The sequence below is a fragment of the Cebus imitator genome, unplaced genomic scaffold (assembly GCF_001604975.1).
Source record: "Cebus imitator isolate Cc_AM_T3 unplaced genomic scaffold, Cebus_imitator-1.0 Scaffold370, whole genome shotgun sequence".
In the NCBI taxonomy this organism is placed as follows: Eukaryota; Metazoa; Chordata; class Mammalia; order Primates; family Cebidae; genus Cebus; species Cebus imitator.
The window spans coordinates 616,838-643,622 of record NW_016107685.1 but is presented as its reverse complement, the minus strand read 5'-3'; the positions used below and the strand labels follow the sequence as shown (position 1 = coordinate 643,622).

The following is a 26,785-nucleotide window of genomic DNA, read 5'->3' as shown; positions in this document are numbered from 1 at the left end:
AACTGCCTCGGCCTCCCAAAGTACTGGGATCACAGACATGAGCCACTGTGCCTGGCCTAAATATTCAATCTTTTATAGGGCTTTGTTGAGAGTAAGTAATAAAGGCAATTCAATGCATTTCAACGTACTTTCAGATTCTTTTTTTGAAAAGGAAAACAATTGCTCTGGTATCTTGGATTTCATCTCATTAACCTAAGTGTTGTGTCTTCATATCTCCCATAACTTTTTCTGTTTACTTATTCTGAAAGACAAAGGGCTGGCTTGCCTTGCAATGTCAGTAAGAAAGTTTCCATTTTTTTCTTTTTTTTTCTCATTAAACTTTTTTAATGGGTCTCAAAATTCTGTGACAAATTTTTGGTCAAGTTGTTTCCATTAAAAAGTACTGATTTTAAAAACTAATAACTTAAAACTGCCACAAGCAAAAAAGAAAACCAAAGTGGTACACAAAACATTCTCCTTTCCTTCTGAGGGTTTTATGATGCATTGTTATCATTAACCAGTCTTTTACTATTAAACTTAAATGGCCAATTGAAACAAACAGTTCTGAGACCGTTCTTCTACCACTGATTAAGACTGAGGTGGCAGGTATTAGGGTAATATTCATTTAAGCTTCTGAGCGTACTGGGCAGACTTGGTGACCTTGCCAGCTCCCACAGCCTTCTTGTCCACTGCTTTGATGACACCCACTGCAACTGTCCGTCTCATATCACAAACAGCAAAGCGACCCAGAGGTGGATAGTCTGAGAAGCTCTCAACACACATGAGCTTGCCAGGAACCATATCAACGATGGCAGCATCACCAGACTTCAAGAATTTAGGGCCATCTTCCAGCTTTTTACCAGAATGGCGATCAATCTTTTCCTTCAGCTCAGCAAACTTGCAGGCAATGTGAGCCATGTGGCAATCTAGTACAGGGGCATAGCCAGCACTGATTTGGCCTGGATGGTTCAGGATAATCACCTGAGCAGTGAAGGCAGCTGCTTCCATTGGTGGGTCGTTCTTGCTGTCACCAGCAACGTTGCCACGACGGACATCCTTGACAGACACATTCTTGACATTGAAGCCCACATTGTCCCCAGGAAGAGCTTCACTCAAAGCTTCATGGTGCATTTCAACAGATTTCACTTCAGTTGTAATGTTGACTGGAGCAAAGGTGACCACCATACCAGGTTTCAGAACACCAGTCTCCACTCGGCCAACAGGAACAGTACCAATACCACCAATTTTATAGACATCCTGGAGAGGCAGGTGCAAGGGCTTGTCAGTTGGACGAGTTGCTGGTAGGATGCAGTCCAGAGCCTCAAGCAGCGTGGTCCCACTGGCGTTGCCATCCTTACGGGTGACTTTCCAACCCTTGAACCAAGGCATGTTAGCACTTGGCTCCAGCATGTTGTCACCATTCCAACCAGAAATTGGCACAAATGCTACTATGTCGGGTTGTAGCCAATTTTCTTAATGTAAGTGCTGACTTCCTTAATGATTTCCTCATATATTTTCTGGCTGCAGGGTGGCTCAGTGGAATCCATTTTGTTAACACCAACAATTAGTTGTTTCACACCTAGTGTGTAAGCCAGGAGGGCATGCTCTCGGGACTGCCCGTCCTTGGAGATACCAGCTTCAAATTCACCAACACCAGCAGCGACAAGCAGGACAGCACAGTCAGCCTGAGATGTCCCTGTAATCATGTTTTTGATGAAGTCTCTGTGTCCTGGGGCATCAATGATAGTCATGTAGTACTTGCTGGTCTCGAATTTCCACAAGGAGATATCAATGGTGATACCACATTCACGCTCGGCTTTCAGTTTATCCAAGACCCAGGCATACTTGAAGGAGCCCTTTCCCATCTCAGCAGCCTCCTTTTCAAATTTTTCAATGGTTCTTTTGTCGATGACACCACATTTGTAGATTAGATGGCCAGTAGTGATTGACTTGCCGGAATCTACATGTCCAATGATGACAATGTTGATATGCATCTTTTCCTTTCCCATTTTGGCTTTTAGGGGTAGTTTTCATGACACCTATGTTCTGGCGGCAAACCTGTTGCGAAAAAGAGTTTCCATTTTTTTCTTTACTTTTTTCTTTTTTGTTGAGACTGAGTCTCACTCTGTCACCCAGGCTGGAGTGCAGTGGCACAATCACAGCTCACTGTAACTTCAACCCCCTGAGCTCTAGTGATCCTCCCACCTCAGCCTCCTGAGTAGCTGGGACAACAGGCATATGACAAACCCAGATAATTTTTCCATTTTTTGTAGAGATGGAGTTTTGCCACCTTGCCAAGGCTGGTCTCAAACTCCTAGGCTCAAATGACTCACCTGCCGCAGTCTCCCAAAGTGCTGGGAATTACCAAGTGTGAGCCACCATGCCTGGCCTACAGTGAGAGAGTTTCTAGTTGAGACAATCTGTTCTTTCATCATTGGTTCTTTTATTATTTTTTAAACTTACATTTGTTTTTCTGAAACTGAGCTCAAAACTGTAGTCATTACTTCATTTAATGTTTAGCACTTCTGAGAAATATTACATCAGTTTGGTTATAGATCTTTTATAAGAATGATGTTTTTTCCTTCACAGATACTCTGAAGTTTTAAACATAACCTTGAAGTTCAAATTATTCACCAAGACCTGACTAATATTTAACCTCTTTAATAAGTTGTCTGCTGCTTGAAAATGGGTAGAAGATTGAGAGTAATTATGGATATGCTACCTAGTCTTCTTGATCTCAGGCCTACAGCTTTTGATGCCTTCTCTATCCTGTTCTCTCAACAGTGTCAGTGATCCTTCTACATAGCATTATGACAACGTCACTCAACAGCTTCAAATATTAAGGTGGCTCTCCTCATCTATAAAGTCCAAAATTCTCAGCATAGAATAAAAGTCTATTAATGTAACATATCCAAAACATTGACCACATCTTGTTTATCTTTTACTTTTTATCAATTTACTGCCCCTAATGTTTTTATTTTTATTATTAAAGTTTTTTTTTACTGTAGTTTGCTAACCACATTCATTTCTTTTTTTATTTTTCCCAGTCTCTCAGCCAATTTTGTTTTCCAGCTTCATATCACCATTTCTCCATTAGACTTCAATATTCTAGATTACAAAGACAGTAAGAAGAGCCTCTAGATAACCAACTAAAATTAGAAACCAATAATACAAAACTGAGATCCACTTGTGTCTAGGAAATCTCCTAAACCTATTAATGCTAATGATGTTGGTTCTCTTGCTTATCTTTTCGTCTGTCTTCACTGTGATTTTGCAGAAATGCCAATTCTAATTCTCCTACAAATTAATGAGTTAGTCATCAGATAAGGCATGACAGTTGAACAAAGCATGGTTTAGTAAAAATCTGAAGGCTTTTGTAATCCAATAGATATGGTTTTGATTCAAGATCTGCCATGTAATTGGTGTTCCTTAAATTATCTCGGTTCAGTTTCCTCATGTATAAAAGAGAGATAAAAGAACAAAAACATGCTATGTAAATGGTCCTCAATACATGCTAACCTCTCACCCTCCTTTTAAATTCCAGCCAGTCAAGAAAGATTCATGAAGAGTAGAAAAATTATCAAATGCATTCTTCATGATAGTTATAAATATGTTTCTAAAGTTTTGATAAATTTAAATGTATGTGTTCTTTTATGAGATTATGAATACTGTGTGTGTTTCATAAGTTTAAGTATTTTCAGAAACATCACTTTCTGCCAAAATGTATTCTTTGATGGTTCCTTCAGAAACTCATGATTCTCACTTTGCATGGCATTTCTGAATAACTTAATGTGTGAGTAGAAATATCAACTCCTCTAGAGCCTGATTCAGGCCCATCTCATAGATTAGGCTCTGGCTATACTTTATTGTATTTTTATTCTTGGACAACCCAAGGCCCTTCCTCTTCCAGCTGAGGTGCTGATCTTGCCTGTTTCCCTGACACTAAAAGGGAATCTGAAAAAAATTGAGAATTTGATTTCTAATGAAGACTTTTTCTCTGTGACCACAGCTGGGGACTTTTGCTCATACTTATGGCTACAGGAAATTGGACAAGAATAAGTGAGTTTATCCTCATGAGCTTCTCTTCGCTGCCTACTGAAATACAGTCATTGCTCTTCCTGACATTTCTAACCATCTACCTGGTCACCCTGATGGAAAACAGCCTCATCATTCTGGTTACCCTAGCTGACCCCATGCTACACAGCCCCATGTACTTCTTCCTCAGAAACTTGTCTTTCCTGGAGATTGGCTTCAACCTAGTCATCGTACCCAAAATGCTGGGGACTCTACTTGCCCAGGACATAACCATCTCCTTCCTTGGCTGTGCCACTCAGATGTACTTCTTCTTCTTCTTTGGGGTGGCTGAATGCTTCCCCCTGGCCATCATGGCATATGACCGCTATGTGGCCATCTGCAGTCCTTTGCACTACCCAGTCATCATGAACCAAAGGACACGTACCAAACTGGCTGCTGCCTCCTGGTTCCCAGGCTTTCCTGTAGCTACTGTGCAGACCACGTGGCTCTTCAGCTTTCCATTCTGTGGCACCAACAAGGTGAACCACTTCTTCTGTGACAGCCCACCTGTGCTGAGGCTGGTCTGTGCAGACACAGCACTGTTTGAGATCTACGCCATCGTTGGAACCATTCTGGTGGTCATGGTCCCTTGCTTGCTGATCTTGTGTTCCTACACTCGCATTGCTGCTGCCATCCTCAAGATCCCATCAGCTAAAGGGAAGCATAAAGCCTTCTCTACGTGCTCTTCACACCTCCTTGTTGTCTCACTTTTCTATATATCAGTAAGCCTCACATATTTTCGGCCTAAGTCAAATAATTCTCCTGAGGGCAAGAAGCTCCTATCATTGTCCTACACTGTCGTGACTCCCATGTTGAACCCCATTATCTACAGCCTGAGAAATAGTGAGGTGAAGAATGCCCTCAGCAGGACGATATGCAAGGCCCTAGCCCTCCAAAACTGTATCCCATAGGCCTTAGGAAGCAAGACTGCATTTTACTGGATGAGAAACAGTGAGTCCCAGATTTGAGATTCCTTTCTGTATCTTTCCATATATCCAATGAGATGAAGCACAGCTGCCATTTCCAAATGGCTTTTGGAAAGCTGAGAGGAGAGAATAGAGCACAGAAGTAGTTTCAACCTAGCACCACCAATTAAGAAAACTTCTCTGTCTGCCCATTGTAGACTTACATTGTTTTTCTTGTTTCAATTGGTATGTCAGCACTTCTGTGGCCAAGTGTTTCCAGATATTTACATTTGTGTGTGGCATACATTGTGTACAATATGAAAATGCTAGTCATTATAACATGGGAGCACACATAGTAACAGAGGGTAAAACCCATTAAAAATCATCTTGTCACTTTTCTTTCTCTGGGCAAATCTGACTCTCCATTCATGAGACAGAAAATCCCATGATCTTTCCCAACACATAACTCTCCTCACCATCTTACTTCAGTTCTCATGCCCTTGAGCAGTGTTAGTTCTTTTAAGCTTACTGGTATGCAGTATGCATGTACAAGAATAGATCAAAAGTTCACATGCGTATGCCTTTGTAACCCCAATAACCATTTCCTTCTCACTAGATTTTTCCCAGGAAGTATAACCTGATCTTCCCTAAGCTGTCTATTCCATATTCAGGTTCTTATGTTTTGTTGAAATAATGTCGCAAATTTCAGCCATAGCTTTTAAAACAAATCCCAGCTGACTTCAGAATAAGTCTTCTTTAACCACAAGATTTCTCCTTATTATAACCTGATAGTACTCTGTTGGTAGATGTGCCCTAATTTAGCCAGTCTTTTAGTACTACAAATCATGCTGTACATAACAGACTTATGCATATATCTTTTTTATATTTTTGCTAGTGTACCTGACAATTAGAAATCTAAAAACTGGATTTCTTGGGCAAAAGTTAAATACATGTTAAATAACATTGCTGTATATTGATTGTCTATCTAGCTCTCCTCTGAACTTACTGTACCATTTTATGCTCTCACCAGCAATCTATGAGGTGTTTGTTTCCCCATAACACGTCAATAACATTTGTCATGAAACGTTTAGAATTTTGATTATTTAATATTTTATAAAAACTCAATGAAATTTTAATTTGAAAAAATTTTGAATAAAAAGAAATGGATGATTAAATCAGAGAAAAGACAAACTTCTGAGTTATAGATTAGATAATTAGCAATTGGTGATGTCTTGGTGTTTCATTTTCTCTTTTGAAAGTTTCTTTATTTTAGCTGAATCTATCCCATCTCTCAAGACTCCATCCACTGTGAGTCCTCAAGCGGCATAAATCACTCCTTCTTATATGCACCCATTTCAAGTTTATTAATAAATAAGTTTTGTATGTACTACATGTACAAAATGTACATGTACTTATTTTTACATGCTTGTCTTCTTCCAACATTTCTGTAACTCTTCAAAAATAAGAACTGCTCAAATGTTTCTGTTTTGTTTTGTTTTGTCTTCGAGACAGAGTCTCTCTCTATCACTCAGACTAGAGTTCAGTGGCAGAATTATGGCTCACTGTAGCCTCAAACCCCTGGGCTCAAGCCATCCTCCTGCCTCAGCCTCCCTAGTGGGTGGAAATATAGGTGTACACCACCATACCTGGTTATTTACGAAAAATTAGTAGAGACGAGGTCTTGCTACACTGCCCAGGCTGGTATCGAACTTCTGAGTTCAAGCAGTTCTTCTGCCTGAGCCCCTCAAAGTGCTGGGATTACAGGTGTGAGCCACTGCATGCAGCATAAGTGTTTCCCTTTCCTTTCCTTTCCTTTCCATTCCATTGCTTTCCTCTTTTCTTTTCGCCCCCTCCCTCCCTCCCTTCCTTTCTTCCTTCCTTTCTTCCTTCCTTCCTTCCTTCCTCTTTCCTTCCTTTTTCAGGGTCTGCTCTGTTACCTAGGCTGCTGGAGTGCAATGGCACAATCTCAGCTTACTGCAACCTCTGCTTCCTGGGTTCAAGCAATTCTCGTGCCTCAGCCTCTCAAATAGCTGGGATTACGGGCATGCTACACCATGCCAAACTAATTTGTGTGTGTGTGTGTGTGTTTAGTAGAGATGGAGTTTTGCAATGTTGGAGTTCCTGGCCTCAAGTGACCTGCCTGCTTCGGCCTCCCACAGGCTGGGATTACAGGCATGAGTGTTTCTCTTTCAATATGCCATAGGCATTCCTGAAAAGCTTATGTTATACAAACCTTTGCATTAAAGATATTATGGGGAAGTATGGCTAGGGTTAGGGCTAGACTCAAAATACATGCAACTTCGAAGACAGGGCATTAATAGAAACAACATTTGGTCCCGAGAGAGACAATGTAGACTGCCCAGACAGGCAGCTCATTGAGGCTGGAGGTTGCCACAGTAGATAGGTAAAATATGCAACAACAGTAGAATGAAAATACCAACAATGCTTTGATTAGAACAATGATGTTTGATGCTGAGACAATTTGAACTGGGGGAGGGAGTAGTCCTTAGGTGGTCATGAGAGTCAAGGCCACTTGCCAGGAGCCAAAAGCTGCATAAAGCAAGGGATACTCCTCTCTGGGGATGAGACCTTAGATGCAGGCACACTTTAAAATTTTTCTGTAACATAGCCATAAGGGTTCCTGATGCCAAAGCCTAAAGATATTTACCTCATTGTTGAAGATTTGTCTTGCCCAAGAAAAATTTTCACATTACAATGAAATCACTCTCTGATATTTCAGTTGTGTATATAAGATGAATAAATGAGTGGGTAGTCCAACTGAGAAATGATGGTGACCTGGAGTGGAATGATATGTATAGGAATTAATTTAAAATAATTTTGGAGGACGAATTGATAGGAGTCTTAAAAGTAGATTATATGTGGGGAAATGCACTGCTCAAGAGAGGAGGGCAGATTCTAGAGCAAAACCAATTCCTGTAGTAGAGCATACGTGTTCTGAAAGCCTGGAAGGGATCCATAAAAGAGGTATAAAATAAATGAATAGTATTTACACAGAAAGTCAAGCCTAAGCTTTTTCCTTCATATCACTGTGTTATGAATCCCTTTCCAACTTTTAGGAATATCTACCCTAAACCCATGGGAATTAGACTTGTCTTAGGACCAAAGGCTTTCATCACAGGCCAGGTTCTCCTAGAATTGGATATGGAGTCAAGGACTCAAATAAAGTTGACTTGTTAAGGCAAAGCCGTTAATTGAATGGGGAAAGTTGAGTAGAAATGGTGAAGAGGCTAAACGAAGGTGCAATTTCTATTGAAATCCCAAATTCAACCTGATCCAGTGAGGAAATCCAGAGCATACATAAATCTCAGAGTTTGTTCATATCAGGGCATAGGAAGTAGGCTTTTGTTCCACTCCAGCCATCCATTGGCTACTGGTGGACTGTGAGGTGAGTGAAGGAAGGGGACAAGTAAAACTCTCAGGCACCTCTGTGTCCTGAAGAGGGTTCCTAATGCCCAAGGGCATTCTTTTGAAGCTCTCAGATGCGAGCTATTAGAAAGAAATCAAGTAAAGCCTGTGCTAAGTGTTCACACACACACACACACACACACACACACACGAAAAACGTTTGGAGGTGGCGGATATGTTCACTAAGTTGATAATTTTTTTTTAAAGTAAACCTCAAAGAAGCTGAGAAAGGAGGCACAGAACCAGTAAAAGTGACTCAGAAAGATTAAGAAGGAACTACAACAGTGTCCACTACAGTCCTCCTGTTAGAAGTCCTTGTCATCATCTGAGTGTATGAGTCAAGAAAAAACCAAAAGGGTTTAATCAGAACATTTATATAGGATGACTATAGTGAAACAAAAATGTATGGCTGGACGCGGTGGCTCATGCCTGTAGTCCCAGCACTTTGGGAGGCTGAGGCAGGTGGATCAAGAGGTCAAGAGATCAAGACCATCTTGGCCAACATGGTGAAACCCCGTCTCTATGAAAAATACAAAAATTAGCTGGGCGTGGTGGCTTGCGCCTGTAGTCCCAGCTACTCAGGAGGCTGAGGCAGAATTGCTTGAACCCGGGAGGCGGAGGTTGCAGTGAGCCGAGATTGCGCCACTGTACTCCAGCCTGGCACCTGGCGATGGAGCGTGTCTCAAAAAAAAAAATGTATTGTTCCAGGGTGAGAGACACCCTAAATACTCTGACTTGATCACTTCATCATGCAGCATGTACATGTAACAATTTCACATGTACCCCATCAATTTTTACAAGCAAAAAGATTACCATGGAAAATAATGATCACTAACACTCTAAATGTCAAACACAATTCAATGTGTGGAGACATTTCCAAATTCAATACCTACCCACCAGTGTGGGTAGATGTATCAGCAACTGATACATCTATTTTTTTCTTCAGATTGTTCCATGAGTAATTTGAACCAAACACAAATATTCAAAATCGTCTCCCAGAGATATACGTTAATTATTAGAAATAAGAGTCTACACACATGTAGAAAATAAATATTTTCTTATTTAATTCATTATTTTCAAGGTATCTTTATTTTTCACAGTGGATTCAGAACCATACCTCATTACACAGGGCAGTGATTTTTTTTTTTTCATCTCCCATTTTTATAGTGGTCCCCTTTGAGATTTCTGGGACTGAGACAGTAGGTCATGACTGATTGATTTACCTCTTAAAGGCTTCTTGTTTAGCAATCCTAAAATAAAGCTGAAGCTTTGGGGTTGCTGCTCATAATAATTTTATTAAATTATTATCCATGTCTCTCAGGCTTATTGTTTATGTCCAGGGAAAGGAGAAATGGTGGTGCTATTTTTGAAGATACATAGCTTTCTTCTAGTTACGTGTTAATTACAGTTATAATTGCACATTTTTACATGGTTGTTTGATGTTTGCCTCCCCTTCTAAACTGTATGTTCCATGAGGCCAAGGACAATGTCTATTAAATTTAATTTAAATTTCTAGTGCCTGCTACTTGTTAGATATCCACTAAATATTTGTTGGATGAATGAAGCAGGACTCAAAGTGGATCTTGTGCATTTGTTTATTGGCCATTGCAGCCTGTGTTACAATTGTTCCTCCTCCAAATTCTAGAGAGCAGGACCAGGGGAGAGGGAGAGGATGAGATGAAGAGTGGCAGTGAGGACTCAGGTGACCATATCTACTCTCACATTATCTTTGGTTGTAATCCCAAGTAAGCATGGGAACCAACAGGGATTTGGAGCATATACTGGAAGAAGAAAAGGGTTATCAGGGGAACAATAAATAGCCATTAATTTTTATCTACTGAGTAACCTCTCTATTATCAAGTTTTTGGGAAATGTGAAGTATTTCCTTAGAACAAAGTGCAAGATGAGCATGTCATCCTAATCAATCAAAATAGAAAATCTCAAGTTATATAGCTAGGAGTGAGACAAATCAGTATATTAAATATGCCTTGTGGAAAAATTCAAGTGCATAAGTGCAGATACCATGCTGGATACTAACCAAACAGTAACGATCAAGGCACATAAGATTGCTACTTTCAATAAGAAACATGCAATCAAAGATCTCTTTCAAAAACAGTAAGAAATATTCAGATGTCCATTTGGGTCTTTGAATGAAGGAAGCCCCTATTATCTGGGGGAAATTTTATCCCAAAACATTTTCTTTGCCTTACTCCCTCAACTTCAAATCCTATTGCAGAAAGGTTAGAATGTTGAAACTGTTAGTTGGAATTTCTTCATCTTAACCTGAAGATAATCACTGCCCCAATCAACGGCATCCCCAATGAACTGTTTATGGTTTTTATTAATAGTCTCTACTTGGTTTAGACAATGATTAATTGGTTATCCTCTTCATGCCTGAAAACTTCTCGAGTCCAGATCAGAAATACTCTTGATAACCAGCCCAAAATAATTAAAAGTGAGGAGAACGATGGAAAGAATACTGGTATATTCCTCGAATCTCTCCTGGGTATAAACCTTGGAGGATAGATAGACCACTGAGTTTTGTCCCTTTACACTTGTAGCCTCGTAAGTGCAGAAAAAGTTGGAGCTGCAGCAAAGACCTTCCTCTAATTAAAAGATTGCAGCATCTTCAAGAATTTTTGCACTCCTGGGAACTCCCCAAAACTTATACCTGTTAGAAAGTGAATCTATGACTTCACCTTAGGAAATGAAGCATTGGGAGAATCACTTCCCTACAGTAAACAGCAGGGAATGAAATAGTCCTGAGACTCAGCCTGGAATCCTCTAGAGTGACTGACACAGATCCAGTGCAGAACTCCTCTAGAGTGACAAGATGCTGCACAACTTGGGGCTTTTTCACAGGGACTGACCCAGCCACAGCCCAGGATTTACCTAAGTGTGACCGACACAACCCTGAGACAAAACTTCTCTGAGAATGTGACAAAGATGCAATCCAGAATTCACCAGCATTGTGGACTGAGACAAGCACAGCCCAGAGCATCTTTGGAATGACTGATGCCACTGACACAGCCCAGGGCTTCTCTGGAATGACTTACAACAGACAAAGCCATAATTTAGGACTCTCCTGGAGTCACTCACTCAGAAATAGCCTACGGCTGCTCTAGAGTGACTGATATAGACCAGGGCTTCTCTGGAATTTATACAGACAAAGGTCACTGGCAGGAGGTGAGTAAAGGCTGAGAAGATGGGGCACAGACTTGCAACCTCTTGTATATTGTATAGAGGCTTACCACAAAAAAATGCGTCTTCTTACACACATTTCTCAAAGACAGGAAAAGAGAGCATAGGCCCCCAAAAAAGAACCCGGAATTTTATAGGACTTGACAAAATAGGGAATCTAGGAAAGGATAGAACAAAATGGTAAGATATGTATTATGCTTTAGAATGTTAAAAATGTTTGCATATATGTTATCTGTTATTTTGCTCTCACAGCTACCCTCTCAGGTAGATAATACGTTAATTATAATTATCATTTTACAACTGAGAACAACATAACTCAGAAAAGGTCAAGTCAGCAGTTCAGCATCTCAATTAAAAATAAATAAGTGAATAAATGCATAGCTAGAATTTTAAATCTGAACTTAGGGCTCCGAAGTCCTTGCCTTTAGGTCTCAGACCATCATTTATGTGGTAGTTTCACAAAGTTCTTATGTTATCTAGTTTTTCCTATTGAAACAAAACACAGACTCTCTAAGATATTATCCCTGAAAGTAGATACTCTGGACAGAGAAGTGGCTAACCAGGCAATCTCAACTAAGTTTCCCATAGGTTTTGCCTCCCCCTAGGGTTGTCTCCCATCTCTCTCTGATGTCTTCAGTCACAACCACACTTATCAAAGAAACAAAGGTTCTGTGCTTTGCAAGACTAATAGTAAAATAGTGCCTGAATTATACTGCATAACATCCTGACAGCCACAGCTACATGCATGTAGTTACAGGAATTCTTCACATCTTCCCAAAAACGTTCCCTCTACCATCCCTTCCCTACTTAGTAGAGGAAAAACGTAAAAAAAAAAAAAAAAAAAAAAAANAAAAAAAAAAAAAAATAAATAAAAACAAGAGAAAGTTGAAAGATATGAAAGAGAAAGTGAGGGAAGGATAGATCCAAAAAGAAAATATGAAGGAGCCGGTTAAAGAGGGATAAAGATAAATGAAGGAAAATATAGAATTACAAGTATGAGAAGGAGGCATTTCAAAAGTCCTGAATCAGATTTTCACATTTTGTTTCTTGCAGCCCTAGGGCCCTTAAGATGCCTGAGGGGGACATTTCAGGGGACAGGAGAAAGTAAAACCCAAGCAGTAGAGTCCTGAGGCCCTGCCCCTGCCCTTGCTTTTCCTTATGGATTTAAGTATTGTGATTCCCTATAGAATTTGGCTTGAAAAAAGGGATAGGACATCCCTGCTCTAAAAGTAAACAAACACAAAAAACCCCAAAACACAAGCAAACATACTATTAGGTATATTCGGGTTCTCTCAGCTTCATTTACTGACTATGCAGCAATACTCTGATAACATCTGAATTTTTGGCCTGAGAACCTTTTTCTTCCCAGCCTTTAGTCACATGTTAGTCAGTGGCTAACTAGTATCATCTGGTGTGTATCTTTAGGAAATTCACAAACTATGCTGTGCTGCAATTTTTCTCTGGTTTCTACTATAATGGGCCTCAACTACACTTCGCTGGATTTTTTTTTTTCTATCTATCCAACACTGTTTCACCAAAAATTGAGGTTTAGAGGTTTTTTGTTTTGCTTTGTTTTGTTTTGTTTGTTTTTCTATAGTATTATCAATCATAATAATTAGGACAATAAGAATTCAATTTGTATAGAGTTTTAGAATTCTACATTTATTTCCATCTCTCTTATAATTTAAAACAGACAATAACTCAAAACATTGTTAAAAGGACTGTTTACAAAAACTTAAAAAAATAGCAATTACTTTAATCCATCATGGATTCACTAATACTTTTATGAAAAAGAACATCATTAACTTTTTAAGATAAATATTTGTATGGTAGGCCAATTAACTAATATCATTAAATGTTAACTCATAATTCAACAAATATTTATTATTAATATGGACCAAGCAATGTAATATGGACATAATGATAGATATGATTTTGTTTCTGTCTCCAAGGAGTATACAATTTACAGGAAAGGGCATATATGTAAAAATAATTAATACATAAAACCATTGCTATAATAGGTATACTTTTAAATATGATGATGAAGACAAGGAGAGAATAATTAATTATACCCAGTTGGGGAATGAGGATGGTCGAAAAGTCTTTACAAGGAAGTTGACATTAGATCTCAGATTAAGGAATGAGGGCCAAAATGGTTTGGCTGTGCTTCACTAAGACATTTGATTACTTCTTTCATGAGATATTTGTTGTCACATTAAAGAGATATGTTTCAGATGACAGTACTTATAACTGTGTGTTTTTAAACCCAACCAGTATCTGAAATGATTTAAGGTCACTGATAGAAAAAGTAGATGGTTTTGCCCAGAAAGTATAGATTAAAAAATTGGTGTCAATCAATTTTAGGATATGGTTTAATTGGTGTGCCTCAGTGTCTTGACTCTCTCCCAGAAAACAGTTTGATCAAATATTTTAGGGGAGTGGATACCTGAGGCACACTGAGTGATATAAAGTTATTATATTAGAGTAAAGCTTTTAAAATATTTTCTCAGAACATAGCAAAATATTTAAACAAAAGAAATATAACTTGGAAGACAAAACCCAATATACCACTTATTTTAAAAAAACACTCAGAGTTCTGACTTTGACTGTAGGCTCAGTTAGAGATCCAACAGTGTCATCAAAGTACTATAAAAATAATTAAACCTTAGGCTGCATTAAACACTGAGCACTTGCAGTCAGCACTCTTGGTGCAGAAGATACAGGATGAACACATAGATTTGTCCTCATGATGTTAACAAATAAGATAGCATAAATAGATGCACAAGCACATTATTATAAAAGTACTCTAAGAGAGCAGTACACAAAGTGTTATGAGACAGCCAAAAAAAAACCATTCTTCTTTCTGCCAAGGGAGGGCCGGAAACTTCAAAAAGAGGGTGATGTTTTAGTCAATTCTTGCAAGATGAGCAGAAAGTTACACTTTTTTAAGCTCCTATCTATGAGTAAGAACATGTGATATTTGTCTTTCTGGGCCTGGCTTATTTTACTTAACATAATGACCATCCCAACACAAAGAAACGGTAAATGCTTAAGGTGATGGATATCCCAATCACCCTAATTTTATCATTATGCATTGTATATGCATGTATCAAAATATCCTATGTACCCCCAAAATATGTACTATACCTATGTACTATACTATTACATATCAATTAAAAATAAAGAAAGTGTGGGTAAATAATTTGAAGTAAAGCAAATAAGAATAATCCAAAACCTAAAAAAAAAGTTGTACATAGTTTCAGGGAAAGGATTCCAACAAAAGAGCGCCACATGCACAAACACAGGCATACTGAGAGACTATGTTGTGTGTAAGGAACACAAAGTATTTTTGTACGACTGAAAAATAGCTGCACTGGGGATTTGAAACTGGAAAAATAAGCAGAGATCATAGGAAAAGACCTTGTTAAAGAGTTTACTTTATCCCAGAGGCCACATGGAGTAATTGAAAGACATTAAGCATGTAAGTGACTTAATCGGAGTTGCTGACAGATCACACACAAGCCAAGGATGGTTTAGAGAGAATGAACTGGAAGCAGGTTTCTACCATACTCCAGGCCAGAGAAATCCAGAAACTAAATTCGGTGGTGGTGGAGCTGGAGAGGTGACACTGAATTAGTATTTAAGAGTAAAAATAATCAAATTTGGGGGACAAATTAAAGGATTATATCCCAGTTCCTGGCTTGTACTTTGGGGTGGTGCCATTTACTGAAATAGGGGAACTACAAAGAGGGATTTTGAGATGGAGGAAGCAGACAAGTACATTTATATCTCTTATTATTGCTTAAGTCTAAGCTAATTGTATGATGCTATATCATATTCTTTTGTGTTTTTGTCAAAATTCCTTATGAATGGGGCTCACGGTACCTACTTTGTGTAGGTATAGATGTTTCCTTGATTATTTACCACATTTTCTTCATTATCTATTAATTCATTCAATAACAATTTACCTGGCATCTACCTTTCTTGGCATTGGGGTAAAAAATTGAATAACACAATTTCTATTCCAAGGAGCATGTCATCTACAGTATAAGACAGCTACATACATTAATGATTATTCTAAAATAAGAACTATGAAAATGGTATTCTAGTTCTCCAATGTTACTAATGTATTAGAATTTCTGCCTATCTTTAGAAATTGTGTTGCTTTGCTCTTACTACCACCCTGTACTGAACACTGGCTTGTCCTCACCTATGGGCTCAGATTTATTCCCATTCTGAAAAAGTGAGTGCAAGTGTCACTTGATGGCCAAATCCCTTACATGGACGCAGACCATCCAGGATGCAAACACTTGCTGAAATAATTACTCAGCTTCTTTGGGTCTCAGATTCCTTGACTGTAAAATGGGTATAATACTCTCCATATCTTCAGGTGTTGTGAGAATTAAATAAGATAATACATGCAAAACACTTAGAATGGTGTGTGGAACTTATTTGATGCTTCATAAATGTTCATTGTTAGTATGAAAGTAGATAAGGTATAAAGGATGTTTTCACAAAAGAAGTGATTCCCTGGCTGGGCGTGGTGGCTTACGCCTATGATCCCAGTACTTTGGGAGGCTGAGGCAGGCGGATCATGAGGTCAAGATATGGAGACCATCCTGGCCAACATGGTGAAATCCCGTCTCTACTAAAAAATACAAAAATTAGCTGGGCGTGGTAGCGTGGGCCTGTAGTCCCAGCTACTCAGGAGGCTGAGGCAGGAGAATTGCTTTAACCCAGGAGGCAGAGATTGCAGTGAGCCGAGGTTGTGCTACTGTACTCCAGCATGCGGCCTGGCGACAGAGCAAGACTCTGTCTCAAAAAAAGAAAAAAGGTGATTCCCTGGTTGAATTTTTTTTATGAATATGAATCAGCAAAAAAAAAAAAATAGCATTTTCTAATTTTTTTCTCTTTACCTCCCTCCTTCCTTCACCACTCTAAATTCACGTCTTGCCCCTGCTCAGAACTTCACTTAAATATCATTTTATCAGTGAAGATTTCCCTGACACTTTCCACCTCAAGTGTTTATCTCCTTCTCCACTATTTTATTCTTCTCCATTGCTCTTATATACTATACTTTCTACTAACATAATTTGTTTATAACCTGTTTTCCCTATGATAAGATGAGTTTTATAAGGGCAGAGATTTTTGCTTGTTTTATTTACAAATGTATTATCTTCAGTATCTAAAACAGAGCATGGCATACAGAATTATCTTCTGATAATAAATATTTATTGAATAAATTATTATTTTATCTTAGAGATTGAATAGAGGGGCTATAATGAGTTTTGGCAATGAGTTGGATAAGAAAATTTTAGAAGATAAGCCTAACATTATATCAATAATTATAATGGTCAACATTTATGGAATTTGTACAGTATAGCAGACAACATGCTAAGTGCTTCAGACTATTCCTCTATATGTTTATAGTCATCGCAAAGAATTTCAGGGTCCCAATTTCAAAGCTTAGTTATTAATGCAATGATGAAATCTTTTGTTTCCTTTTCATAGGATTTCATATTATTAGTCACACTTGCATATTGAAGTTGGATTTTATTAACATTTAAAATGTGAGCTTCAAGTTTATTGAGAGTCAAGACACAAGTGAACCAAGAGAGCTAATGAAAAAGTTCATGCTTAACCCATCTACATTCTGTCCATAGTTCTGATGCTATCTTGACACATATAACTACTTGGAAAATACTCATCCCTGGGATCAACATAAGCCACACTGCCTATGTTGTGTGTCTTCTGTTTACACTGCAATTTTTAGAGTGTAGAAACTGAGATTCTTACAATATAGTGAAACCTTCCTGAGTATGGGCTTCTTGAGATTGGGACCCATTTGGATCTCCTCCTCAGGAGTCATCTGGTAATTGTTGAATCAATTTCTTTGATTTTCCCCTTCCTACATTTTTGTTTTGCAAAAGATATACCTGCCTGACTTCACCACTTTTCATTATGTATCAAGACCTCTCTCTTCATAAATGCTTGGTCTGGCTTTCTTAGCACCATTATTGAAGAGAGATAAGTTAGGAGCATGAACGTAAAGCTGTGATTTTGGCCATTCTCTAGAGAGAACAGAAAAATCAGGACATGTGTAGATATAGATGGTATGCTAATTCAGTCTGGAAAAGTAGAATTCTTCCCCAAAAAATGTAAGCCTAATGCTAAAATTTCTTTTATTACATTTTGGAGAGTATAGATGTTTGATCCTCAACAACTATAACAAGTAAAGTAAAGAATGAGGACACAGGAAGTCCCTTTTATAAGAGTATAATAGAGGTGTAAATAACATATGAGATTTCTTCTACCTTCCTAGATATTGAATGCCCAGTGAAGTCCTGGGCAGAAGAATGATGTGGGAAAACTGGACAATTGTCAGTGAATTTGTTCTTGTGAGCTTTTCAGCCCTATCCACTGAACTTCAGGCTCTATTGTTTATCCTTTTCTTGACCATTTACCTGGTTACTTTAATGGGCAATGTCCTCATCATCTTGGTCACTACAGCTGACTCTGCACTACAAAGTCCTATGTACTTCTTCCTCAGAAACTTATCCTTCCTGGAGATAGGTTTCAACTTGGTCATTGTGCCCAAGATGCTGGGGACCCTGATCATTCAAGACACAACCATCTCCTTCCTTGGATGTGCCACTCAGATGTATTTCTTCTTCTTTTTTGGGGCTGCTGAGTGCTGCCTCCTGGCCACCATGGCATATGATCGCTATGTGGCTATCTGTGACCCCTTGCACTACCCAGTTGTCATGGGCCACAAATCCTGTGCCCAGCTGGCAGCTGCTTCTTGGTTCTCAGGGTTTCCAGTGGCCACTGTGCAAACCACATGGATTTTCAGTTTCCCTTTTTGTGGCCCCAATAGGGTGAACCACTTCTTCTGTGACAGCCCTCCTGTCATTGCACTGGTCTGTGCTGACACCTCTCTGTTTGAACTGGAGGCTCTGACGGCCACTGTCCTATTCATTCTCTTTCCTTTCTTGCTGATCCTGGGATCCTATGTCCGCATCCTCTCCACTATCTTCAGGATGCCCTTGGCTGAGGTGAAACACAAAGCCTTCTCCACCTGTTCCTCCCACCTCCTGGTTGTCTCTCTCTTCTACAGCACTGCCATCCTCATGTATTTCCGACCCCGATCTAGTGCCTCTCCCGAGAGCAAGAAGCTGCTGTCACTCTCTTACACAGTGGTGACTCCCATGTTGAATCCCATCATCTACAGCTTAAGGAATAATGAAGTGAAGGCTGCACTGAAGTGGGTTATCCACAGGACCCTGGGCTCTCAGAAACTATGATTGACTTAGGTGGAAACTGAAGGGTTAAAATGTAAGCACACAAAAAAATGAATTCCTCAAGTGGGTTTTGTGTCTCTACTCTTTTTAGGTGACACAGTATGCCTACTGATTTTTTTTTTTAACTTTCTACTAAGACTTATTTATGAAAGAAAGAACATGAGGAATGAAAGAAAGCATTGTCGTAGTCTGAGTATTCTATGGGACAGTGGTACCAGTGTCTCTGGAGATGCTTCTAGTTTATATAAATTAGGATCCTCTGAAGATCAATAATTATAATCTACCATTTTAAAAGATTTGTTTCAGCCTTTCTCAAACTCCCTCATCCATTTCATTTTATAATTTTCTGCTTTACTTTCTTCTATTTGTCTAAAACCTACCTGCATGTTTCTAGGCTTTGTTTACAACATAATTAAAATAACAATAATAATGCTAATAAATAGTAGAGTTTTGTTTTATTCTTATACTCATTTTTCCTAACACATTTTGAGTTTGAACTCAACATTTTAACAAATTTATATTCAGCACTCAGCATGTGTCACACCTGGTTTAGGCCCTGAAGACATATTGGTAAATAAAACAGATAATTTTTTTTACCCCATAGAATTTACAATCTAGTGAGAAAAAGAGATAATAAAAAGATACAAAAATCCTCCACTGGTTTATAAAGTATACATGTTTAGAGGACTAGCAATTGAGGAGCAGACTATGCCTCATCTGGAGAAAGGCTGTTGCACAGTGACAACTGCCTAAATCTCACATTATCCACCTGGTGTATGAGAGCTGCTTGACATAAAAGGTATAACGAGCTCCCAGTCAAGTGTTAAGTGGAGAAATTATGGGGAACTACCATAAAGAACCAAAGATTCTTTGCTTATGAGATTTTTTTTCTGTAATCTTATTGTGATTGGATGGAATCAATTGTCTTTTTCAAGCTTGTGTATCTTTCAACCAAAGTAGTAGCCTCTCTTTATAATTTTATGTAGTGAACATGGTCCAACTCCGAACTCAGCAAACAGCAGCCTTGGGTATGGGCAACATAACTGTGTGTAAACATACTCATAGCAATTCATTGATAATTAAGGGTGAAATTATATTTACTACACAGGCATGTCTGCCTTACCAATATAAACAACCTACTTCTGTGTGCCATAGAAGTACCAGGACCAGTTTCCTTTCCTGTATGAAGTGTCCTCTAGCTCTCTTGACACAAGAGCTTCTGAAAGATAGCTCATTCTGTAAAATGACAGTAAGGATTTTCAAAAGAAAAGGCAGATCATGGGGTTCTATTTGCATGAAGGCAATCACACAATCAAACAGATTGACACCATTAAAAATCTATAGTCTCCAATTTTGGTCAAACTTTAATCACTTCTTCACATTCCTTTTGCTTGACCTTGGTGAATAAGGTAAACAGTGCCCCCTCCCCACAAGGATATCTATATTCTAGTCCCTGGAACCTGTGAAAGTGGTACCTTCCATGGTAAAAGGGCTGCAGATGTGATTGACTTAAGGGTTCTAATATGGGGAGATTATCTTGAGTTATCTTGGTGGACTCAATCTAATCACAAGGGTCCTTCTAAGAGGTAGGCAAGATGATAAGAAGGAGGGACAGAAAAATGTAAGTATGGAAGCAGAGTTTAGAGAAGACAGAAGGTGATACATTACTGATTTTGAAATTAGAAGACAGGGCCATGAGCCAAAAAATATAGGCAGCCCCTGGAAGCTGAAAAAATCAAGGGGACAAAATGTCCCCCTAGAGACTTTGGAAAATAATGTAGGTCTTGCTGACACCTTAATTTTAGTGCACTGGAAGTGATTTTGAACTTTTAAACTCTAGAATTCTCAGATAACAAATCCATGTTGTTTTAAGGGTTTGTGATAATTTGTTACAGCAGCAATAAGAAAATAATGCAGTTGGTTATTCCGTATCCTTTTCAACTAATATCCAAGTTTTTGCTCTTTTCCCCTGTACTTTCTTCCTTCTTTCAAGAAAACAGCTTCTACTTCATCAGGAAAATTGGGGTGATCAGATTTAAATGATTTTTACTTATGCCCTTACATCTAAAAATGTGCCTGTCTATGCCCACATTTATGCCTATTTCTCTTAATCTGAGAAATACTTGATTTCATTGCCTCTTGTCTATGGACCATGCTCCCTGTAGTATCTTCACTGTTTCACCTGTAACTTCAACATCTTCCTCTCTTTTGTCTCAAGCTATAAACATGCCCTGATCCTTAAAACAAAACTGAATTACAGTCTTGATCATGTTTCTCTTGTCTTTCTCATTTACTTTCTGACTTTGGTACCATCTTTATTGAAATAACTTACATATTCTAAAACTCAGCTATTTAAAGTTTATAATTCAATTTTTTTAGCATATTCACAGTGTTGTGCAACCATCACCACAATCTAAGTTTCCAACAAATTTATCATCCCTAAAGAAAGCCCATACCCATTAGCATCAGACAACTTCCTGGGGAAAACAAAGTTTATAATTTCTATTTTATTTTCATTACATTTACTATTTATTCACTGAAATCTAGTTTCTGCTCCTATCACTTCATGGAAATACATCTTTCAAAATCATTAATGGCCTCTATATTAACATGTCCAATGTTTAATCTTAATTTTGCTACTCTCTATTACAACTCTTACATTGCTCATGCATTTCTTTTGAATATTTCTATACCTTTTTTTTCCCAAATACCACTGTGTTCTGGCTTTCTTTCTGCATCTTTGACCACTCATTCTCAATATTCAAGGAGTTTTCTCACAAACACTTAACCATTACAAATACCGTGTTCCCCAAAGTTCCAATAATAACCTTGGTGCTTTTTTTTTTTTTCACTTTGTTACTTTTTAAAAAAATAGCTTTATCGAAGTATAATTTATATACAAAACTGCATATATTTAATGTCTACAACTTGATGAGTTTGTACACAGGCATATACCCATACCATACATACCACAAACAAGGTATGAAAGGGAGAGAGAGAAGAAGAGAGAGAGAGAAAAAAAACCTCATCACTCCGAGCTTGAGAATCAGATTTTTGCAACTGTCCATAAGACATATCCACAGTGATTTCTCAAAGGCGCCTCAAAGGTATCTTTTAACTCATATCAAAAACTAAACTCATTTTCTTTATCAAACCTGCTTCTTGAACTGCATTCCTGTTTCAAAGACTGTGACTAGCATTACCTAGTCAACCAAATCAGAAATCTGATAATCAAATTAGGCTCATCCTTTATACCAGAAAATCCAATAAAGAGTCCTCACCTAACCTGCATGTTGTAATTTCCTTTGGGCCACAATACTATATTACATATAATCTTCAATAAATTCTACAAGGACTATGTGATTCTTTTTCTGGATCATAACTTAGAAATCCTGTTTTACAAAAGAAGAGTTAAGTATACGTCTTCCTAAAACTTTTTTATTGCCCATTTAAAATTTGTATTACTATTCTGCTCATTCAAAATATTGTGATACATTCATAAATTGACCATCCTACAAGTTGTATTTCAAATATTACCTCTTTCACAGCATGGATTCAATTGCTTTCAACCTGACAGTATTTTCTTCTCTGAGAAAACACATGCACACAAACATATGATATATTTTTATTCTGTCTTACTTATTTGCTCCTTGATTATGTTGCTTGCTTGTAAGGACAGGGTTTATAACATACATCTCCTGCATGGCCTAGCACAGTGACTTAAGCACGGTAAAATGCAATTAATATGCATTTGATTTCCCATGAAATAAATTGGGAGTGTTAAATAAGTACAAACATTCAACTATCCAGTATCCCTCATAGATATTCATATATAATCCCTGCAGAGAAATGTTGACTTACCAATATTTTATGTTTCCAATATTTAAAACAATTCTGTATTTTTTGACTAAATATGTGAATTAAAAATGATAAAAACTTTTTATCTGTCCACCTGAAGGGTGTCTGTATTGTCCACGAAAATGTGTAAAATACATAACCTCTGCATTTACTCCCTGCCCATTGCAGTTAATCATTTCTATGTAAATTACATAATAGGGTTGGATTAGAAAATATAATAAAAAAATACATATTTCTGTAGTTTATGTTACACATAAAATTCTACTTTTTTCTTTAAAACAGCCCTTTGAATTAACTATTCTTATTATTATTCCCATATTAGAGATTATCTAAAAGATTTTATCTAGTTTCATGCCTTTATATACTGTGTATAGACTACTGACCCCCAAAATTATGTCTTCAAATGTGGTATCTCCACTGAGCTCAAATCCAGTATCCAATTGCATTCTTCATATCTCTGCATTTATGTCAAGTAGGCATCTCAAACTTCCAAAACATTTCCATAAAACTTGCTTTGGACATGGATGAATCTGGAAACCATCATTCTCAGCAAACTGACACAAGAACAGAAAATCAAACACCATATGTTCTCACTCACAGGCGGGTGTTGAACAATGAGAACACATGGACACAGGGAGGGGAACATCACACACTGGGGTCTGTTGAGGGTCCAGGAGAGGGACAGTGGAACAGCGGAGGTTGGGGAGGAATAACATGGGGAGAAATGCCAGGTATTGGTGATGGGGGTTGGAGGCAACAAACCACATTGCCATGTATGTACCTATGCAACAATCCTGCATGATCTGCACATGTTCCCCAGAACCTAAAGTACAATTAAAAAAAAAAACCTTGCTTTTTTATTCCCCTCTTCTACTCACCAGCAAATATTATCACCATTTATTCAGTGACTCAAGCCAAAACCTTAGGAGCCATCCTTATTTACTCACTACCTTTCATCCCTCATATTCAACCTATCAGCAAACCTGACAAATGATTTCCAAAATATATGCGATATCCAATTTTCTTTGATCGTATACTGCTATTATATGTTGACTACAGCAGTACCTCCTAACATATCTTCCTATTTCTATCTTGCTTCCCTATAATCTGCTATCCGTGGAGAATCCTGAGTAGTCTTTTAAATATGTAAATAAGATTATGTCATACCCTTGCTTTAAGACTTTTCACAGCTTTACATTACTATTCAAGTAAAATGCAAAACCTTCACTAATTGTACATACCCAACTTGTGCTAATCTCTATCCACTTTTCCAACCATACTTAAAATCCCCTGGCCTCTCAATTACATTGATGTAGTTCAATGATTTTGAACTGTGAATCAGAATCACCTGGAGAACTTTGAAGACACATTTAATGTCAGCACTTTTGGCCACAAAGAAGTACTTTGCATTTAAATAATTCTCCCTCAAACAACTGTACAACTGCAAAAGACTGACAAAACACAGGAAACAAGTGCTTAAAGATACAGGAGAGCAGCAAACACAGGACTTGAAGAGAAAAGGTAGGATGAGGGAAGAACAATAAGGTAAGTGCCACATTCACCCAAGTATTTTCCCCACAGGCATTCATCAATTCTCTAAGAGGAAAAGAGAGTGTTAGCATAAAGTGGCAGTCGCTGAAACGAGAAGATAGAAATTAGAATTTGGGGTTGCCAAACATATTGACATTGAGAATCAAATCACAAAGATGAGGGAACCACAGATAAACGAGTCCAAATATTTGCATGCAATATACTTCTAAGTTGTTTGTGACTCCTAAACAGTGTACACACAAGAAAAGACTCAGGAAAACTCAGAAGAAAGCAGCATGTGAAAGGCTTAAAATATGAGCTGAGCATCTCATAACTGATTGGTGCTGGGAGATAGAGGGTGGGGTTTAAGTCTTATGAGGTAGATGACTCTGTGCTTTCAGCTGAGATCCCTCAAAGATCGTAATTTAGGAGCAAATGCAAACCTAGATAGAACAAGCTTAACAAAGACCAAAACCAACCATCAACTGGATTGAATTGATCTGCTTTTTACCCTGTCAAAAGAAAACTGCATCCTCTTAGGAAGAAAAAATCATCCAGAGCCTCTACAAGGGGAGAATCTAGTGAAAAAATTATAAAACTTGCTAATAAAAGGGATAAAAAATGACTGAAAACCAAGAGAAAAAAATAGAAAATTTATCTATAAATGTTTGTGACATCTGTGACATTTGTTTTGCCAATCTTTTATGGAAAATTTATTTGTCTATGTCTAGATATATTGCCATTATCCATAAAAAAATTTAGAGGTGATTTAGATATTAGAGTTCTAAGTTTAAAATAACTATTATTAATATTTTTAAGAAATTTTTTTTCATAACTACAATTCATAAAAAGATGAATAGACATAAAACTAAAAAAGAAGCTAAACTGAAAATTCACTAGGTAGGCTCAATCACAAATTATACAAAAAAGAAAAGATAATTTATAAACTGTAGTCTTGTTCAGTAGAAAGTATGGAGACTGAAGCACAGAATAAAAAGGAGAGAAAATAAATGAGCATAAAAGTTCAACTAAGCAAAAAGGTCTAAATCATGGTTAATCAGATTTCCAGGATAAAAAAATGAAGTAAAAGAGATGCAATATCTGAAAAAAATACTAGCTCAGTGAACACCAATCAGATTGCTAAAACAAACGAACAAATAATAAATCACAGCAAAATGCTGTAAAAAGAGAGAATATATAAAAAGCATCTATACAATCACAAAAATCAGCAAAAGACAGAAGACAGTGGGATAATGCTCTTAAACTGCTGAAAGAAAATACTGGCTGTATAAATTTTTGTATCTAACAAAACTGTCATTCAAAATTACTCTGAAGGACTTCTACTTTTGACCAAAATTTGATAACAGGAATTGGATTTACCTGTCACCTAAAACAGTAAAATAAGAACACATAAAATACATGAAACAATGATCTTTCAAGACATGGGCATCAAGCAACAAGGGAAAGTGATTGCTGAAAGACTAAAAACAAATGAGATAAACCTTATGAATGTATAACAGAGAAGAGAGATCGCAGAGAAAGAGAACCTTAAAGATCTAAAAGGGGTTCATTTTGGCTATTTAATAGAGTCAAGCACACACATCTGAAGAAACTGTCCAAGGCTGGGGAAGTAGCCATCAGAAATAATCTGAGGAAGTATCAGAGGTGCTTGGCATGCACATAGTGTCCATAATAGTTCCTGTTCCCAACATTCAGGTTGGAAAAACTCATAATTCATGGAATATTGGATAGAGGATGCAGCAAGGTCTAATTTCAGTAATGGGGAATGCTTGTCCCTAGATTGAGCTCTGCTTCAGACCCACATAACAAATCATACAGCAAAACATAAAAGAACAAAATTATCTTCAAGTAAATTAACTGAATTCTAAAACAGAGCTCAAGAAGATTTATAGGAGTACCAAAAATACCCAGCATCCATCAGAGTACAATTCACCAAATCTGGCATTCAATAAAATATTCTGAATTATATAAAGAGGCAATAAAATAATGATTTGTAATCCTCTGAGTATATATCCGGTAATGGGATTTCTGGGTCAAATGGTATTTCTTGTTCTAGATCCTTGAGAAATTGCCACACTGTCTTCCACATGGTGGAACTAATTGATACTCACACCAACAGTGTAAAAGTGTTCCTATTTCTCCACATCATCTGCAGCATCTGTTGTTTCCTGACTTTAATGATCGCCGTTCTAACTGGCGTGAGATGATATCTCATTGTGGTTTTGTTTTGGATTTCTCTAAAGACCAGTGATGACTTTTTTCCATAGATCTGTTGGCCTTAAAAGTGTCTTCTCTAGAGAAATGTCTGTTTATATCCTTTGCCCACTTTTTGATGGAGTTGCTTGCTATTTTTCTTGAAAATTTGCTTAAGGTCCTTATAGATTCTGGATATTAGACCTTTGTCAGATGGATGGATCGCAAAAATTTTCTGCCATTCTGTAGGTTGCCGAACAGATACTTTTCTTTTCTTTTCTTTTTTTTTTTTTTTTT

The 26,785-nt window shown here is 37.7% G+C and overlaps 2 protein-coding genes and 1 pseudogene across 3 annotated transcripts; 2 read left to right on the top strand and 1 right to left on the bottom strand.

The window, feature by feature from the left end:
* Positions 1 to 300: 300 nt before the first annotated feature.
* LOC108288312 lies at positions 301 to 2,003 on the bottom strand (annotated as a pseudogene). Its single transcript, XR_001818665.2, has one exon. The product of XR_001818665.2 is annotated as a putative elongation factor 1-alpha-like 3 (transcript).
* A 1,993-nt stretch (positions 2,004 to 3,996) lies between these two features.
* Positions 3,997 to 5,062, top strand: LOC108288314 (olfactory receptor 10A2). The gene has a single exon (XM_017507200.2). The coding sequence runs from the start codon at positions 4,011 to 4,013 to the stop codon at positions 4,962 to 4,964; it is 954 nt and encodes a 317-aa protein (XP_017362689.1). The 5' UTR covers positions 3,997 to 4,010; the 3' UTR covers positions 4,965 to 5,062.
* A 12,689-nt stretch (positions 5,063 to 17,751) lies between these two features.
* LOC108288313 (olfactory receptor 10A4) lies at positions 17,752 to 19,287 on the top strand. Its single transcript, XM_017507199.1, has one exon. It carries the CDS (start codon positions 17,915 to 17,917, stop codon positions 18,887 to 18,889), a length of 975 nt encoding a protein of 324 aa, XP_017362688.1. The 5' UTR covers positions 17,752 to 17,914; the 3' UTR covers positions 18,890 to 19,287.
* The last annotated feature ends 7,498 nt before the right edge of the window (positions 19,288 to 26,785 follow it).

Excerpts from the sequence above, each read along its gene's own strand:
- LOC108288313 (XM_017507199.1), top strand. The coding sequence starts at position 17,915 with ATGCCCAGTGAAGTCCTGGGCAGAAGAATGATGTGGGAAAACTGGACA.
- LOC108288314 (XM_017507200.2), top strand. The coding sequence starts at position 4,011 with ATGGCTACAGGAAATTGGACAAGAATAAGTGAGTTTATCCTCATGAGC.